Source organism: Hemiscyllium ocellatum, chromosome 23 (genome assembly GCF_020745735.1).
Source record: "Hemiscyllium ocellatum isolate sHemOce1 chromosome 23, sHemOce1.pat.X.cur, whole genome shotgun sequence".
Taxonomy (NCBI): Eukaryota; Metazoa; Chordata; class Chondrichthyes; order Orectolobiformes; family Hemiscylliidae; genus Hemiscyllium; species Hemiscyllium ocellatum.
In genome coordinates, this window is record NC_083423.1 from 18,120,844 (window position 1) to 18,138,092 (window position 17,249).

The 17,249-nt window shown below is 42.1% G+C and overlaps 1 protein-coding gene across 1 annotated transcript in view; it reads right to left on the minus strand.

The window, feature by feature from the left end:
* Positions 1–17,005, minus strand: part of tspan33a (tetraspanin 33a) — a 44,990-nt gene extending 27,985 nt beyond the window's left edge. The window contains exon 1 of the mRNA XM_060843120.1: positions 16,690–17,005. Within this exon, the coding sequence (XP_060699103.1) occupies positions 16,690–16,779 (90 nt within the window). The 5' untranslated portion in view covers positions 16,780–17,005. The remainder of the gene's footprint in view (positions 1–16,689) is intronic.
* Positions 17,006–17,249: the final 244 nt, after the last annotated feature.

Sequence of the window (17,249 nt, forward strand, 5' to 3'; positions counted from 1 at the left end):
TCAGAAAACTCCATTGGAATTGTTCAATGTTAAATCTCTATCATCAAGCAATTTCAACATTTGAGGAAAACAGAGTCATGTCTTTAGGACAAGCGAGGGTAGCACAAATACAGTGTCTCGAGTCATCCATCAACATTACTTTCATATGCAGTATTTGCAATTCGTCTATTCAAACAAGACTTGATCTAACGTCACATGTGGGATAACATCAACCTAGAGAAAACTAGTTTCTTTTTTTCCTGAATAGTCATCCATTGAAGTGACAGGGAAATCTGTCAATTGGGAAAGCAAAAAGAAACTATAAAATTATTTTAATGAGGAATGCGAAAGAAAATGAAGTATTCTACAGGCAGCAATTGTAGCTTTGTTGGAAAGATACAGAATGTGAGAGTATCTTTTGATTGTGGCGTCTGGCTTGCTTCCTTAGTAACTGAATGACAGTAAATGCTCAAGTAAATGTGCACATAGGAGGTGCATTTACTATGCTGTGATGATTTGGAGATGCCGGTGTTGAACTGGGGTGTACAAAGTTAAAAATCACAACACCAGGTTATAGTCCAGCAGGTTCACTTGAGAATGTAACTTTTAAAAAAAAAAATTTTGCGATTTACATATGAAAGAACTGAAACCAACATGCCCATTCTAAAAGATGAGAGACTTAACAAACAATATTTTTCAAAATATAATTTCAGTTACGTCACATGGTAAACTTTTGCTATAAATTCTGGTGTCTTACAATCTTATAGCCCACACCCACCTAATGAAGTTAGTGCTTCCAAATAAACCTGTTGGACTATAACCTGGTGTTGTGTGATTTTTAAACTTACTATGTTGTGTGCAGAGTTATATAGAAAATGTGTGTATTTCACCAAAATAAAAACAGTATGAGCACCTTAAAACAAATGCATTGATTGCAAATCTTGGAGAAATCCTGTGAATGTCAGAGTGCTTTTAAGTATGGTGGCCTTAACTCAGAAATCAATGTGTTGTCTTATGCAGGCAGCCTTGATTTGAGAGTTCAGGAAGCATGGTGAACTGAATCAGGCTGAAATGTGAGACAGTGGGACATGCTGGCCATTAGATAGATTTTCCATATTAAGATCAGAAGCAGCAATAGGTGTGCATCAGAGGATGCTCCTGGCTGGAGGCTGAATTAATTGGATGGAATCTCCCAGTTTTGGGATAGAGCCTAAAGTGTTTCTCAAAAACAATGCCCATTTTCCTTTGGAAGATGTACAACACTCAAACCACATCTGGGCACCACAGCTACAATCGGTTTCACAGTCAAAGCTAAGACAATAACTAATGCTTTATGGTAGGAGACAGAGGGTTGTCGTGGAGGCTTGTTTTTTGGACAAGAGGCCTGTGACCAGCAGTAATCCACAGGGATCAGTACTGGATCTACTTATATTTATATAAAATTACAAACAAAAGATGAAAATATAAGAGGCATTAGTGAGTTGAGAAGATTTGTAGCTCAGGTTGAGGTTCTGGATGTAGGTTTGCTCGCTGAGCTGGAAAGTTCATTTCCTGATGTTTTGTCACCACACTAGGTAGCATCTTCAGTGGGCCTCTAGAGGCTCTAGTAACGTCAGGAAATGAACCTTCCAGCTCAGCGAGCAAACCTACATCCATTTAGGAGGCATGGTTAGTAAGTTTGCAGAGGACGCCAAAATTGGTGGTGTGGTAGACAGTGAAGAAAGTTATCGAAGATATTAAGACATGTTGATCAATTGGGTCAATGGTTGAGGAGTAGCAGATGGAGTTTAATATTGATGAATATGAGGGATTACATTTTGGTGGCTCATGTGTGGAATGAAACTGTCAGACAAGTGGCAGATGCAGGTACAGTTGCACCATTTAAAAGATATTTGGATAAATTCATGAATAAGAAAGGTTTGTAGGGAAATGGGCCAAGCACATGCAGGTGGGACTAGTTTAGTTTGGAAACATGGTTGGATTGAAAGGTTTGTTTCAATGATGTGTGACTCTGACTTTTTAAATGCTCTTCAATGTGTAACAGTTTCCTATGAAAAGTTACAGATCTGAAACATTCTTTTACCATAGTTGCTGCATGACCTGTACTTCCAGGATTTTCAGTGTGTCAGTTTAAATGGTCACTGTTGCAATGGAAGGAAAAGTAGCAGCCAATTTACATATAGTAAAGGTGCCACAAATAGTATTATGTTGAATGACCAGACAATCTGCTTTAGGGATCAGCCAAGAAATAAATAGTAGCTCAGGTACCAGGGAAATCTTCCTATCCTTCAAACCAATGCCACAGTTCACCTGAGGAGAGAGTCAGGTCCTCACACATCTGAACGGCAATACCCGAGACAACAAAACAATGCCCTCAGTACAGCACTGGAGTGTCAGTCTGGATTTTGAACTCAATGCTCTTTTCCATCCAAAAAAAAAAACCCAAAGAAATGCAGATGCTGGAATTCAGCATCCACACCCCACTCCTCCTTTAGCATATATACCAAATTTTTCAAAGCCCCATTCAGTTCTGCAGAAGGGTCACTGGAGCAAAAATGTTAAGTTTGCTGTCTCTCCATAAATGCTGCCAGACCTGCTGAGTTTTTCCAGTAATTTCTGATCTTGTTCCATTCTATCAAAAGCATGAAGAGACATTTTGAAGGAAAAGCACATAATACCTGGAGTAAGGGAAGGAGTGGTGCAAAAGCAGGATAGATTCGTTGTGCTTGGAAGTTTCTTCTTACACAAAGATTTATTGTAAACTTCTTTTTAATTCCAGCTTCTTTACCTAATAGGGTATTTGGTTACTAACCTTCATGTCCCTCAAGGATTAATATTTGACACCCTCACCTACATGATGCCCGAGTACACCATCCAAAAGCACAGCATCAGTTTCTACACATTCACTAATTCTCCCCAGATCCCAGTCATCAACCCCTACCTCACTCAACTACCATCTCTACCTCTACATTTTCAGAATGCTCATCTAACATTGAATACCATACGAACACAAAGTTCTTCCCTAATAAAATACTGGGAAGACCACTAACTTCAGTGCCAGCCAGCAACGCCATTAAAGCTACTGTCTCCATCTCTCTCTCTCTCTCTAGCAAAAGTCCAAAGCTGAACAAGACGGTTCTCAGCCTGGAGGTCGCATTTGACCCCAAAATCAGTTTCAGACCATATTTCTACACCATTCCATAATATTGCCTAACAGTTTACCTGCTGTTGAAACCCTCCTCCACTGCTTTATTTCTAGTGAGTGGACTACTTTAGTATATTCGTGGCTGGCTTCCATTCTTCCATGGACTTTTGAGACCATTCAAAACTCTCTCTGTTGCCTATATAATTTGCAGTAAGGCTTGTTTGCCTATCATCCCAGATCTATAGTGCTTAACTAGGAAGCAACACATGGATTTCAAGTATCATTCTTAGAAACATAAGAACAGCAGTAGGCTATTCAGCCCATCAAATCTGTCCTGCTGTTTTATTCAATCACAGCCGAATGTCTATCATGATATCCCTATGGCATCAACCTCTAATTGGTCAGGCCTGTGAGTGCCTTTTTCTAAGTAATTTGGGGATTCAGGAGCAAATCTGCTCACTACCTCCATGTGTTCTGAGCGTTGTTCCAGGTGAGGTCTCACTAAGGCTCTATACAACAGTAAGATATCTTTACTTCTGCACACAAAACCTCTGCAATGAAGGGCTAATGCACCATTTATCTTTTTCATTACTGGCTGCACCTACATGTTAATTTTAAAATGACTCATGACCAGGATGAGGCCATTTGAATCTATTTCGCCATTCAATTCGATCAAAATTAACCTGCATTTCAATTCCATCCGGAAAATGGACCAGACATCATACTGTCTAAAAAGGGAAGCGTTTTAACAGTTCATACATGGAATAATGGCAGCTCCGCCATCCTGCGGGTTTATTCTTGTTCTGCCAAAATTTCCAGGATTCTCTCCTCCAATCATTTGAAAGCTGTCAATAGTAATGAGAAGGATGCAACTCAAAAACCTCAGTTATTCAGCAGTACAGTACTTTAGGACATGGCAAAGTCAGGGAAGATGCAATACCAAGACAAGGTCTTAGTTTGAAGGATCATGTCAAGAAAAGAGTCAGCAAGTTTTCAGACTGCAGAATCTCACTACATATAATTAAGGGAAACAAAAATCAGTTTGTTAAACGAAGGATTAAATATTACCCAAGACATCTTACCAAAAACTCATTTTTTTCTTTCAAATAGCATTAGTAGGTCTTTTACATCAACCAGAAAGGGCAATCCTATCCTGTACTGGGCTCTGTGTAGTGGTACTTAAATTTACACCATTGGACTGAGAAGTGGGCATGCCACCCACTGAGCAAACACTTGGCATTAAGGTTTGAAGCTTCATCTCCACAGCTTATTAGCATTCAGAAACTCACTGCCCTCTGATCAGCAAACCTTTTGAAAGTGGGTGAATTGTTTGGGATAATAAAAGGTGCCGTGAGGCAAATCCAAGTTGTCGAATAAAGAAATAATGTTGAGACACACTATGAGAAGGGGCTGTGATTAAAGAATGCCCCCCTCACCACATAAACACGCCCCTTTCTACACCAACCCCCTCAAAAAGAGAAACAGCCTGACCACATTTCCCTTGCCATTGATATTTTACTCTACTTACTGAGAATCAGCAGGGATGCTTTCATTTCCAAATGAGCAGGAGAATTAAGCACCATCTATCCATCCTTGCATCACAAGTAATTAGTGGTCTGGTTTAAAATCAGGAGCTTTCACTGATTTCTATTCTCAGCACATTGTTGCAATTGGCATGCAATTTCCATAGTGCAATAGCATGGTTTACAGTCTGTACCCTCTTTGTTCACCATGCATCAACAGGGAGATTTGCAGCAGGATCATTGTAGATTGTGCTAGGAATGGTGTGTCTATACTGTTGTGGAGCTCTTAAGGAGTGACGTGGATCAGGATCAATTATTAAAACAAAACAAAGTTATTCAACCTCAAAATTGAACATAGCTGACTGGCAGGTTCAAAGGCGAGGCAAATGCTGGGCTTTCACTCAGATCCAGACTTAGCCGAGATCAAGGTGGCTGTGATACTCACCACAACAAAATAGGTCATGAGCATTGACAGGAAGTTCATACTCACAAGATTGCCAGATTTTACAGGGTCTGTCTCACTTGAAGTTTTCTGATCTCCCATTCTCTTCCCTCCCTGACTTGAACCTCACCAGATCCAAAGTAAGTGCCAGAGTTGAACCAGAGTCTTTCAGTCTATTCACCAGAACCAGTCACTATCAGGAGAGGAGCCAGGAAGTGGTGGAGAGAATGTAATGAAGAATGGAAGAAGCCAGGCCTGAGTGTTCATTCATTCATTCATTTTCTCAATCATCTATCTGGATTACAAATTACCCTATTGAGAAATCTGCCTGAACATCCAGACATGCAGTCTCAATGATCTGCATTGTTTTGTCCTGTTTGACTAGGAAAAGTGGTGTCCAGTGTACATTGGATCCAAAGCCTCAGATAAAGGAACAGCCAAAGATACAAAATTACGGGTAAGCTCTCTTAGTTCCAGACAGCATCAACTGATTAGACAGACATTAATTTTCAGCACTAGGCCTGACATGAGGCTTAGGTGAATATCAAAGCAGATAACCAGTTCAAAAAGGAGCTAGGGATGATATGTGCTCTTGTTTTGTTTGGACAGGGAGAAGCGCATACTGTTACTTTCAATTTGGAAAAAGATTTGTAGCTCAGGTTCTGGATGTAAGTTTGCTCACTAAACTGGAAGGTTCATTTTCAGATGTTTCATCACCATACGAGGTACTGATACAATTTGTATCCACTATGGATATTAGCTAAATAATAGATGCAATTTATTTAAATGATCCAATGAATTTAGATGACAGAGATCTGGGCTTCCTATCAAATGGGGCAGAATGTCCTTACTATCCTTTTGCACTGTTATAATGGGATCAAGCCTTGGAGGCAGTGGGGTGAGGCAGGGGAGTTAGATTTCACATGTGCAAGATGAAGCTTATAGATACTTGGGTATGTGCAAGCATTTGTATGTGCTCCTGCATAGAACACTGCATTTTTCAGTCCATGCCTTTGTGAACATGTGCATGGGGACAGGTACAGTAATTGAATTGGGTATTGATAGGCTATGTTTCTTTGGATTACTTATGTAGCTGTCTTTTATCAGTGCAGTTCAACATCAGTAACAGGTGGAATCTGTGTCATCATTATGTGCTTTCTGGGACAAAAACCTGACAACCAATTGGAATAAGTTGCTCCATGTTGTTCCCTGTATTTCATGGAATCATGGAAGAGGTCATTCAGTCCATAGAGTCTGTCCTGACCCTCTGAAGAGCATCCCACTCAGACCCAGAACCAGAACCAATACCCCTCCCTTCGGATGCAAGTTTGCTCGCTGAGCTGAAAGGCTCATTTTCAGAAGTTTTGTCACCATTCTAGGTAACATTACCGAGCTTCCAGTCAAGCACAGGTGTTATCACCCACTTTCTATTTATGTATTTAGGTTACCTAAGCATAGAGAGAGAGACAGAGAGAAACAACACCAGTGCCTCACTAGAGGCCTACTGATGATGCTACCTTGTATGGTAATGAAGCATCTGAAAATGAACCTTCCAGTTTAGTGAGCAAACCTATATCTAGAACCTGAGCTACAAATCTTTTCCAAACTCCCCAACCCCTCCCTATCCTCATAACCCCACATTTATCATGGCTAACCCACCTAGCCTGCCACTATGGGCAATCCACCTAACCTGCACATCTTTGGACTGTGGGAGGAAACTGGAGCACCTGGAAGAAACCCACAGAGACATGGGGAGTATGTCTGTGTGGGGTTTGCACATTCACCGAAGGCGGAGTTCGAATCCAGGTCCTTGGTGCTGAGGCAGCAGTGCTCACCACTGTGCCAATGTGCTGCCCTGTTTTTGGTCCAACTCTACTCTCACTTTTCACTTGTCTTTCCACCCAGCTCCGAGAGACAGAGACACAGAGAGAGAGATAGAGAGAGAGAGACCCCATTCCTCCTCCAGTCCTGTCTGAGAAGGAGGTACTGTCCCCCGCCCAGCTCACAGATTTAACAAATGATCCAGGGACGTTCAACACAGCTCAGTGAGCCACCCTCTATAATTGGTTTTAACTGATAAATGGAGTCCATGATAAAACAGGGCAAACCAATATCACTTGAACATATTATAAAAACCCATCTAATCAGGATTCAATTCTGCACCATGAAGGGAGGATGGAAGAGTAAGCCTATAGTAGTTATGTAATAACTTGTAGTAGGAGCCATAAACAGTGGAAGGAGGGGAGCATGATATTCTCCATTTACAACAATTTTGGCACAACTGCTACATTTAAAGAAACAGGATAGTTGCACTGATGGCCCTGCAGATTCTGGATATGGAACAGGAAGAAAACCATTCACTAGTATGAGACGTTCCCTTCATTCAGTTAGATCATGGCTGAACTGTATCTCAACTCCAAGTAACTGTGTTGGTTCTATATATTTCAATGTCCTTACCAAAATATTAAAAAAATCAATCTCTGTTTTAAAATAATACCCTAATCTATACAAGCCAATCCACATAACAATCCTCTTCAGCACCCCACCCCCACCCCATCATTCTTGTGAACTCATGCTCCACCCTCTCCAAGGCTCATACTCTCAATGATGTGTAATACCCAAATGCATTGCAACATTCTAATAGATGCTAATCAGAGCTTTACATGATTAGCATAACTTCCATGCTTTTGTATTCCAGCCTGTTTCTGGGACAGAAAGCTCGCAACGGAGTTGGAATAATTGCTCCATCTTGGTCCCTGTGTTTCATAGAATCATGGAATCCAGACAGTATCCCTAAGAATGAGGTTCAATGGGTGTCCAGTTTCAGAATCATTCACAAGTGCCTGTCAATAACTCCAGGTAATTAGAGATACACTGTTATTAAACCCAACACACATTCAGATTACTAATCATTCTCTTCCTGCTTCCTTCAATTCCTATTTCATAATACATTGTAATTTCTTTTGCATTTTTGGTGAAAAAAGGCAAAAAAGTAACTTTCTTCTCTTGTAATCTTTGTTTCATTGTTTTCCTCCTCACATTAACAACAGTAGAGAAAGGTTGTGCCAACAGATACCCAGTGTCTTTCCCATTACAAAGTGGGGGTGGGTTGGGACATTTGATGCATGTAATCTAAGAGAAATAAACAAATAATGCTGTGAGACTTTGGGAAGAATTACAGGCCTGAGGAGGACAAAAGGGACAAACTGACACTGACATTAGCTAGTTACAATATGGAGAGGGGAGGGGACTTATGAATTTAAAAGAACGGAAAGGATTTCACAAGTGTTTTTCACGATCTCCGAAATTCCTAAAGTGCCTCACAGTCAAATATGTACACTTTATGTTGCAATTTTGGAAATACCACAGGCAAGTTATGCCCAAAATTCTACAAACATTTGGGACATTGTAAAGAGGTCAAAGGTAGTGACTGATGTGTGGTATCAGGGCATTGGTCACACTAAGCTGTGGAGCCCATGACCATCCAACACTCTTAATGGGACAATGCAGTGCAAACAGATCGCACGCAAAGGCAAAAAGAACACTGGCAATAGCACGGACTGTCAAAAACTTATTCCATTTTTGTTGAGTTGTTTATTTTGAAAAGCGTTGCCTATTAGCTGTTAATATATAGCACACTTACCCGAAAACATTCTCTACCCAGTAAAGAAGAGGGACCAAACAAATATATAAAAGCTAACTGGAAGCTTTTGTGGCACAGTGATAACGTCCCTGCCCGGAGGCCAGAAGGTTAAGAATCAGGAGATCCAAGATGGCGGTGACTCAGCAAGTCTGAGTCTATAGTCCTCCTCCCAAGACCTAGGCAAAGTAGGCCACCCTCCCCCACCACACTCACCAAATCAACTAAAAATAGTTTTTATTTAATGTAATTAGTGGTTTAGTACTAAATTTATACAGTTCAGTCTCCTGTAAAAATGACTAGAGGGAAAGGAGCCCGCAGTTCTCAGCAAGCAGGAGCCCCTCCCCCACCCTCCCCAGCTGCAGCAGAGGGGTCCGCAGCCGCCCCGGGGGGCTTACCTACGGTGGTGTGCCTCGCGGAAATAATCTTCAAACTCGACGTGAAGATCGATGCTTTCATAGAAGAGTCCCGAAGTCAGTGGGATTCAATCTCGGCCGCGCTGCAAAAGCATGGCCGAGACATCAAAGAAATTGAATGCCGAGTCGGAGGGGCGGAGCTAAAGGCCGCGACCTCCGAGGCCATGCAGAATTGGCCGTGGATCGGGTCAGGACTCTCGAGCAGCAAGTCTGGACCTTAGAGAATCACATTGACGACCTTGAGAATCAAGGTCGTCGAAAAAATATTCGTTTGCTGGGCCTTCCCGAACGGCCAGCTTACAAGGTTCCTTGAACAGTGGCTTCCGCAGTTATTGAATCTGGAGGCTGGATCAGGCCAGGTAGGGGCAGAATGTCCTGTAAAGCTGCAACATCACCTCACGACTCTTGAATTCAATCCCTCTGCTAATGAACGCTAATACACCATAGGCCTTCTTACAAGTTCTATCCACCTGAGTGGCAACTTTCAAAGAGCTATGAACATAGACCCCAAAGATCCCTCTGCTCCTCCATCTTACTAAGAACCCTACCATTAACCCTGTATTCCGCATTCTTATTTGTCCTTCCAAAATGGACAACCTCACACTTGACAGGGTTGAACTCCTTCTGCCACTCCTCAGCTCAGCTCTGCATCATATCTAAGTCCCTTTGCAGCTGACAACATCCCTCCTCACTATCCAAAACTCCACCTTCGTATCGTCTACAAATTTACTGACCCACTCTTCGACTCCCTCTTCCAAGTCATTAATAAAAATTACAAACAGCAGAGGACCCAGAACTGATCCCTGCAGAACTCCATTTGTAACTGGGCTCCAGGCTGAATATTTACCATCTACCACCACTCTCTGACTTCGACCGGTTAGCCAGTTCTCTATCCAACTGGCCAAATTTCCCACTATCCCATGCTTCCTGACTTTCCACATAAGCCTACCATGGGGAACCTTATCAAATGCCTTACACTACATCCACTGCTCTACCCTCATCCACATGCTTGGTCACCTCCTCAAAGAATTCAATAAGACTTGTAAGGCAAGACCTACCCCTCATAAATCCGTGCTGGCTATCCCTAATCAAGCAGTGTCTTTCCAGATACTCATAAACCCTATCCCTCAGTACCCTTTCCATTACTTTGCCTACCACCGAAGAAAGACTAACTGGCCTGTAATTCCCGGGGTTATCCCTATTCCCTTTTTTGAACAGGGGCACAACATTTGCCACTCTCCAGTCCCTTGGTACCACCCCCGTTGACAGTGAAGACGATAAGATCATTGCCAACGGCTCTGCAATTTCCTCACATAATCCTAGGATATATCCCGTCAGGCCCGGGGGACTTGACTATCCTCAAGTTTTTCAAAATGCCCAACACATCTTCCTTCCTAACAAGTATCTCCTCCAGCTTACCAGTCCATTTCATACTCTCCTCTTCAACAATACGGTCCCTCTCGTTTGTAAATACTTAAGAAAAGTACTCATTCAAGACCTCTCTTATCTCTTCTGACTCAATACACAATCTCCCACTACTGTCCTTGATCGGACCTATCCTCGTTCTCATCATTCTCATGTTTCTCACATACGCATAAAAGGCCTTGGGGTTATCCTTGATCCTACCCGCCAAAGATTTTTCATGCCCTCTCTTAACTCTTCTAATCCCTTTCTTCAGCTCCCTCCTGGCTATCCTGTATCCCTCCAACGCTCTGTCTGAATCTGGTTACCTCAACCTTATGTAAGCCTCCTTCTTCCTCTTTACTAGACATTCAACCTCCCTCGTCAACCAAGGTTCCCTCACACGACAATCTCTTTCCTGCCTGACAGGTACATACGTATCAAGGACACGTTGTATCTGTTCCTTGAAAAAGTTCTACATTTCAATGACGTCCTTCCCTGACAGCCTATGCTCCCAACTTATGCCCCTCAGATCCTGTCTTGCAGCATCGTATTTACCCTTCCCCCCCAATTGTAAAACCTACGCTGTTGCACGCACCTCTCTCTCTCCATAACCAAGGTGAAAGTCACAGAACTGTGGTCACCATCACCAAAATGCTCACCCACTAACAAGCCCATCACTTGTCCCGGTTCGTTACCGAGTACCAAATCCAATATGGCCTCCCCTCTGGTTGGACAATCTACATACTGAGTTAGAAAAGCTTCCTGGACACACTGCACAAACACCACCCCGTCCAATCTACTTGATCTAAAGAGCTTCCAATCAATTTTTGGGAAGGTGAAATCGCCCATGACTACTACCCTGTGGCTTCTGCATCTTTCCAAAATCTGTTTCTCCACTTCTCTGCTGCTATTGGGGGGCCTATAGTAAACACCCAACAAGGTGACTGCTCCTTTCTTATTTCTGACCTCAGCCCATGCTACCTCCAAAGGCAGATCCCCCTCGAACTGCCTTTCTGCAGTTCATCTTTTATCCATCCTTTACTTAGCAATTTCCTTCACCCCCCCCCTCCTTTTTTATTATATATCTTATTTTATCTTTGTCCTTAGGAGCGGGGTTATTTTCCCCTGTTATTTTGTATTAATATATTTAATTATTATTTGCTGAGACTGTAATTTCATAGTAATATATGTTCATATATGGTATTAACATTACCAAATATATCCAGGTGTTGGTGTGGGTGGGGTGGGGGAATAGGGTACTCACTGTTAGTTCTAGTTCAGTAGTATACTTGAATTTTCCTTATCCTATCATGGGGTGCCTGGGTCAAGGTTGGAGCACTGGTTGGGAGAGGTTATGATGGGTTTTTGGAAAGGAAGTGATGCCCCCTGGGAATAAGGGGGAAAGATCTCCAACTAAACACGTATTATACTTTTTTTTAGTATTTAGATTTTTTTTTAGATTATATTGATCTGAATGTACTAAAGAGATTTTATTTTTGTGAATTTTATATGCTATATGCTCGAGATGTTTTGGATAAATACAGGTTTTGTTGTGATCTGATGTTAACACATTCCAAGGGTGTATATCACTGCTCAATTTATGCGTTATCCACTGGATTTTTTTTTCTCTCTTGAGTAATGTAAGAACTTTAATGATACACTCTGGTTAGTTGGAAGTTACATGAGTAGTTAGTCGAGTTTTCTTTTTTTTCTCTTGGTATTTCTGCTTTCTTGTTTGATAGATTTTGGTTATCATTTATTTAAGATTTAACTGCATATCAATGTTTATACTTGGGTCTTTCTTTTTTAAAAAAAAAGTTCTCTTTTGTAAACGTGTGGAAAAAAAAGAATCAGACCGTTACTTTGCTCTAAGATGCAGTGATCATTGGCAAGACTGGCATTTTCTTTCTATCTCTGATTGTCTCGAGTTGGTGTTGGTGAATTGCTCCAGTCCTCAGTGTGGATAATCTGGCAGTAAAACAACTTCCTTCCCTTTCCACACCACCCTCCATCTTTGTAAACAGGACTTTGCTTCTTTCTGTCCCACCAAAAAACATTGACTGCACCGAATTGCTATTAGTTTTGTAACTCCACAAGCAAACTTGTGTTTAATTCCTTAACAAGCCATTTGGCCTTTGAAGCCAACAGCAAGTGAAAGGCTGGTCCTGTGACATGACGGACAGTACTAAACACTTTGTTCTGACATTCAGAAGCCAATATCTGTCAATTCAAAAGAAATTTGTTTCAAACAGAATTTTTTTTAAGCATACAATGTAAATAACACAGAACTACAGGATAGATCCTACAAACATCAATGTAATCTATGTGCAAATTATTTGCTGAACTACTGATATTACAACAGTAAGCTCTCTTCAAGTGTTTCAACTGCTGTTAAGGGCTTTGGACATTTGTGATTGTGAAAGGTGCTGTATAAATGGAAGTTTTTTTTATACTATTTAGGAACCTTTTAGGTCTACCTAATATATCCCAAGGCATTTTACACAAAAAAAATGCTTGCAAATGTATCAATTGTAACATGGAAAACTAGCTTTATATACAGCATTATCTCACAAACAACAAGATGAGCATGCAGGTTCTTGGCGAGAATGCGGAGGGAATGCTCAGCTTATCCTCAAAATAGCACCACAGAATCATTATAATAACTAACAGGCAGTAACTTAACAGCTCGAGAGTTACTATATTTCCAATAGTGCATGCATACAATATAATATATGTAACTGTAGGTACCAGTAATGAGCAATGTGTGTGTGAGACCAGAGTGCTTTGGTCAAGACAAAGTAAAGTACAGTGCTATATCCATAGATCCCAGTATCATACACCTACTACACTGCCCCACACTACCTCATATTTACGACATGCTGTTCAAAAGGTTTTCTCCTGACAACGCAAATATTAAAACAGCAGAATCCCTAAATGCTGAGTTACTCAGTTCAGTCCACTTTACCTGAGTATTACATGCAGTTACAAATTCCTTCAATGCACTGTGCTTCAGAAAATGATTAACAACTGCATAATTTTGCCTTTGGTTATTCTGGTCTACATTTGGCTGGCTCCCTATCCTCCAGCAGAATCTCCAAATGCTCCACTGCAGCTTTGGTCATTGACTACATCTATACCAACAAGATTATTCCTCACTGTTGAGTCTCCTTTACCATCAACCAACACCTGACTAGCCACAGTCTTTGCCAGATCATTTCTTACCATCTACAGCACTATTCAAGAACCAAAATCTATTCTTCCTTTCTCATTTGCTTCCAGAAAGGAACATTCCCTCTGGGGTGCTTTTGTTCATTCTTGTAAAACTCCCGATTCCATGGTAGCAACTGGAGCACCTGCACATTCTGCTACTCCTACATCTGGGCCCCAAAACTTGCATGTGAAACAGCCTTTCTTCCAATCTAGTATACTTTAGTGACTGTACAAGTTTATGATCTTGTTTACTTTAGGAGACTAAACTGATACCTTTACTCTGTTGAACATATTAAAGATCCTGCCTACATATGCAAGTTGTTAGGAACATGTCAAGAATGTTTTACTTTCTTACAAGCACGAAATTCTGTGTGTTCTACTCTGCAGGAGGATGGGAAGCCAGCCAAACGTCGACCAGAATAACCATAGGCAAAATTCTGCGGTTGTTGATAATTTTCTGAAGCACAGAGTATTGAAGGGATTTGTAGTTGCATGTAATAATCATCAGGCAAAATGGACTGAACTGATTAACTCGATTCAGTTAACCTGTGGGGAAGACATCCCAGTCCCAGTGTCCTAGGCTCAACAATTGTCGACTGCTTAAATGACTTCCCATCAATTTCAAGATATTTGCAGATGATTGCACAATGTTCAGTATAATTTGCAACATCTCAGATACTGAAGCTGTCCACGTCAAAATGTAGCAAGATCTGGACTGTATTCAGACTTGGAGAAAGTGAGGACTGCAGATGCTGGAGATCAGAGTTGAAAAAAGTGTGGTGCTGAAAAAGCACAACTGGTCAGGCAGCATCCAAGGAGCAGGCAAATTGACGTTTTGAGCATAAAGCCCTTCTTCAGGAATGAGGCTTGTAGCCCAAGGAAGCTGAAAGATTTTTTTTTGTGTATGTGTGTATGGGGGGGTTGGGGGGAATGGTGTAGCTGGGAATGCGATAGTTACTTGAGCAAGTTGGATAAGTATTGAAAAGTGTGGTGCTGGAAAAGCGCAGCAGGCCAGGCAGCATCTGAGGTGCAACAGAATCAACATTTCGGGCACAAGCCCTTCTTCAGGAATGAGGCTGGTGTGCCAAGCTCTGGTCTCCAGCATCTGCAGTCCTCACTTTCTCCAAAGTTGGGTAAGGAGCAAGTCACATTTGTGCCACAACAGCCAGACAACAACCACTTCCAACATGAGATAGTCTAACTAGTTTCCTCCATAATCAATGGCCTTACTGTTCTGTTTATTACCATTAACCAGAGACTAAACCATACCAGCCATAGAAACACTGTGGCTGCAAGAGCAGATCAGACTTGGAGAATTCTGTAGTGAGTCACTCACCTAGTCCCCAATGCCTGCACACCACCCAAGTGTGATGGAATACTCTCCACTTGTCTGGATGAGTGTTGTTCTGACAACACTCATGATGCTCAAAACCATCTAGGACAAAGTCGCCTGTTTGATTGACAGTACATGTACAATCCTAAACATTTACCTCCTCCATCAGTGACACACACAGTGGCATCTACAAAATGAAATGCAGCGACTCCCAAGGCTCCTTTGTTAGCACCTTCCAAATCAGTGACCGGTACCTTCTAGAAGGTCAAGGGCAGCCAGTGCACACAACACCACCACTAGCAGACTCCTCTCCAAGTTGCACACTATACTGACTTTCAAATATATCACTGTTCCTTCACTAACAGGGTTAACATCTTGAAACTTCCTAATGGTGTATCTATTGCAGTTGGGACTGCAGAAGTGCACCACCATCCCACCACATTCTGGACTGGCTGGGCTGGGTGATAAATCTTCAGTGACCCACTGGTGCCCACAGACCATGAAATTATACATTTTAAAAATGAATAAGCATTTGCCGGACTCTGATTGGAAGCCAATTCGCTCTGAATGGCGAGGAGAGGTGACAGTCCTGACATGTCAATTCTCTCTCCACATGCTGACTTACTGATTTCCAACATTCCGCTTTTATTCCATATTTCCAGCATCTGCAGTATTTCGCTTTAGTTTTAAGTTGATTAGGCCCAATGTTAGGAGCAAGTCCGCGCATCTCATGGAGTGAAACCGCAATGAGGTAAACAGTTACTAATATTTATTACATAGTTGTTTGTGAATTCTTGCAGCGTGCAATTTGGCCTACAACAGTGACGAGAGTTCAGAAAATACTTCATTGGATTGGCGGTACGTAAACACAAGTGTTCCTTAGTCCGGGAGAGATGAAAGGTCAACAGATGGATGTTTGATATTCAATGTAAATAATCACAAGAGCAAGTCAATTTAGTATCAGGAGTTGAAACTGGGATTCAGATACCAGGGTGTCTGGTAGGAAACCGAAATTATTTAACAAACATGGTTTTCGTGGGACGGTGGAAAAAGTCATTATCGCTTTGATGCGATGAACTGGTGAAGGGAACAGTTTGGAGCCTTAGCTGCTTTAACTACTGAGAATCCGGTCTTCATTCACTTCGAAGAGAAAAAAAGAGAGAACGTTTTCGAAGAAGTCTGTGATTTTACAATGTCTGGGGGAGGGGTAATGGGAAATCCCAGAAAGCTGGCAACATTCTGCACGCGGGTTAATGATTAATACTTATTTTTAAAAAAAACACAAAGAAAAACCGTAGGGGACCTCCAGCCTTTTTTTTTAAAAAAAAGAAAATCCATCCTTGAATACTGGTGCGAGGAAATCCCCGGGTGGTTGGCCTGACAATGTTTAGAATGAAATGGAAGGGGGGGGGGGGGGGAAATCAGAAACACGAAACGCCTGTGTTGCTTCAGCTAGTCTCTGGTTGAACATGCTTGGACTAAGGAGGACAGGTTGCCTAGCTGCAAGTTTGCTGCCATTTAAGAAAAAAAAGGAGCACAGAGACTGAGGCGGCAGAAAACAAGAGATGAATTAAAACGAGATAGTGGAGTCACTTACCCAGAACAGCATGTTAAACAGAAATAGTAAATATTTAACCACGGGGTTGACGAAGGTGAAATCTTCTCCCTGCGTCCGAGTTCGAGCCATGGTGAATTAGGATCCCCCCCGGATTTAAGGTGCAATTGCTTGGAAACTGAATCGGAAAAGGTCCCGCAGCAGAAATTAATTTGGATTAAAGCAGCATCTTCCGATTGCACCAAGTGTCGGACAGGCTCAAGATCAAATTCACTCACGCTCCTCAGCGGTGATTTTTTACTCCCATAAAGGCGCAGGATTAAATCCCTGGCCAGTGTCGCATCCACTGTCCCCACAAACTGGTGAAGCGGCGCTGTGACGCAACCGAACTTGGAAAGAACCGCACGCGGCCCCGCCTCTTGCCGCACCCCCTCACCTCCGGGACCCGCCTTCTGCACTATCCCATTGGATCGGCCGCGCCAATGCGTGCTTCCCATTAGCTCGTAGCAAGTGCCCATCACGGCGCGTAACAATAGGCGGGTATGTTTCGGCCAGCAGGCTAGGTTGTTCTTCACCTGTTTTCCCACCACAGCGTGACCTCA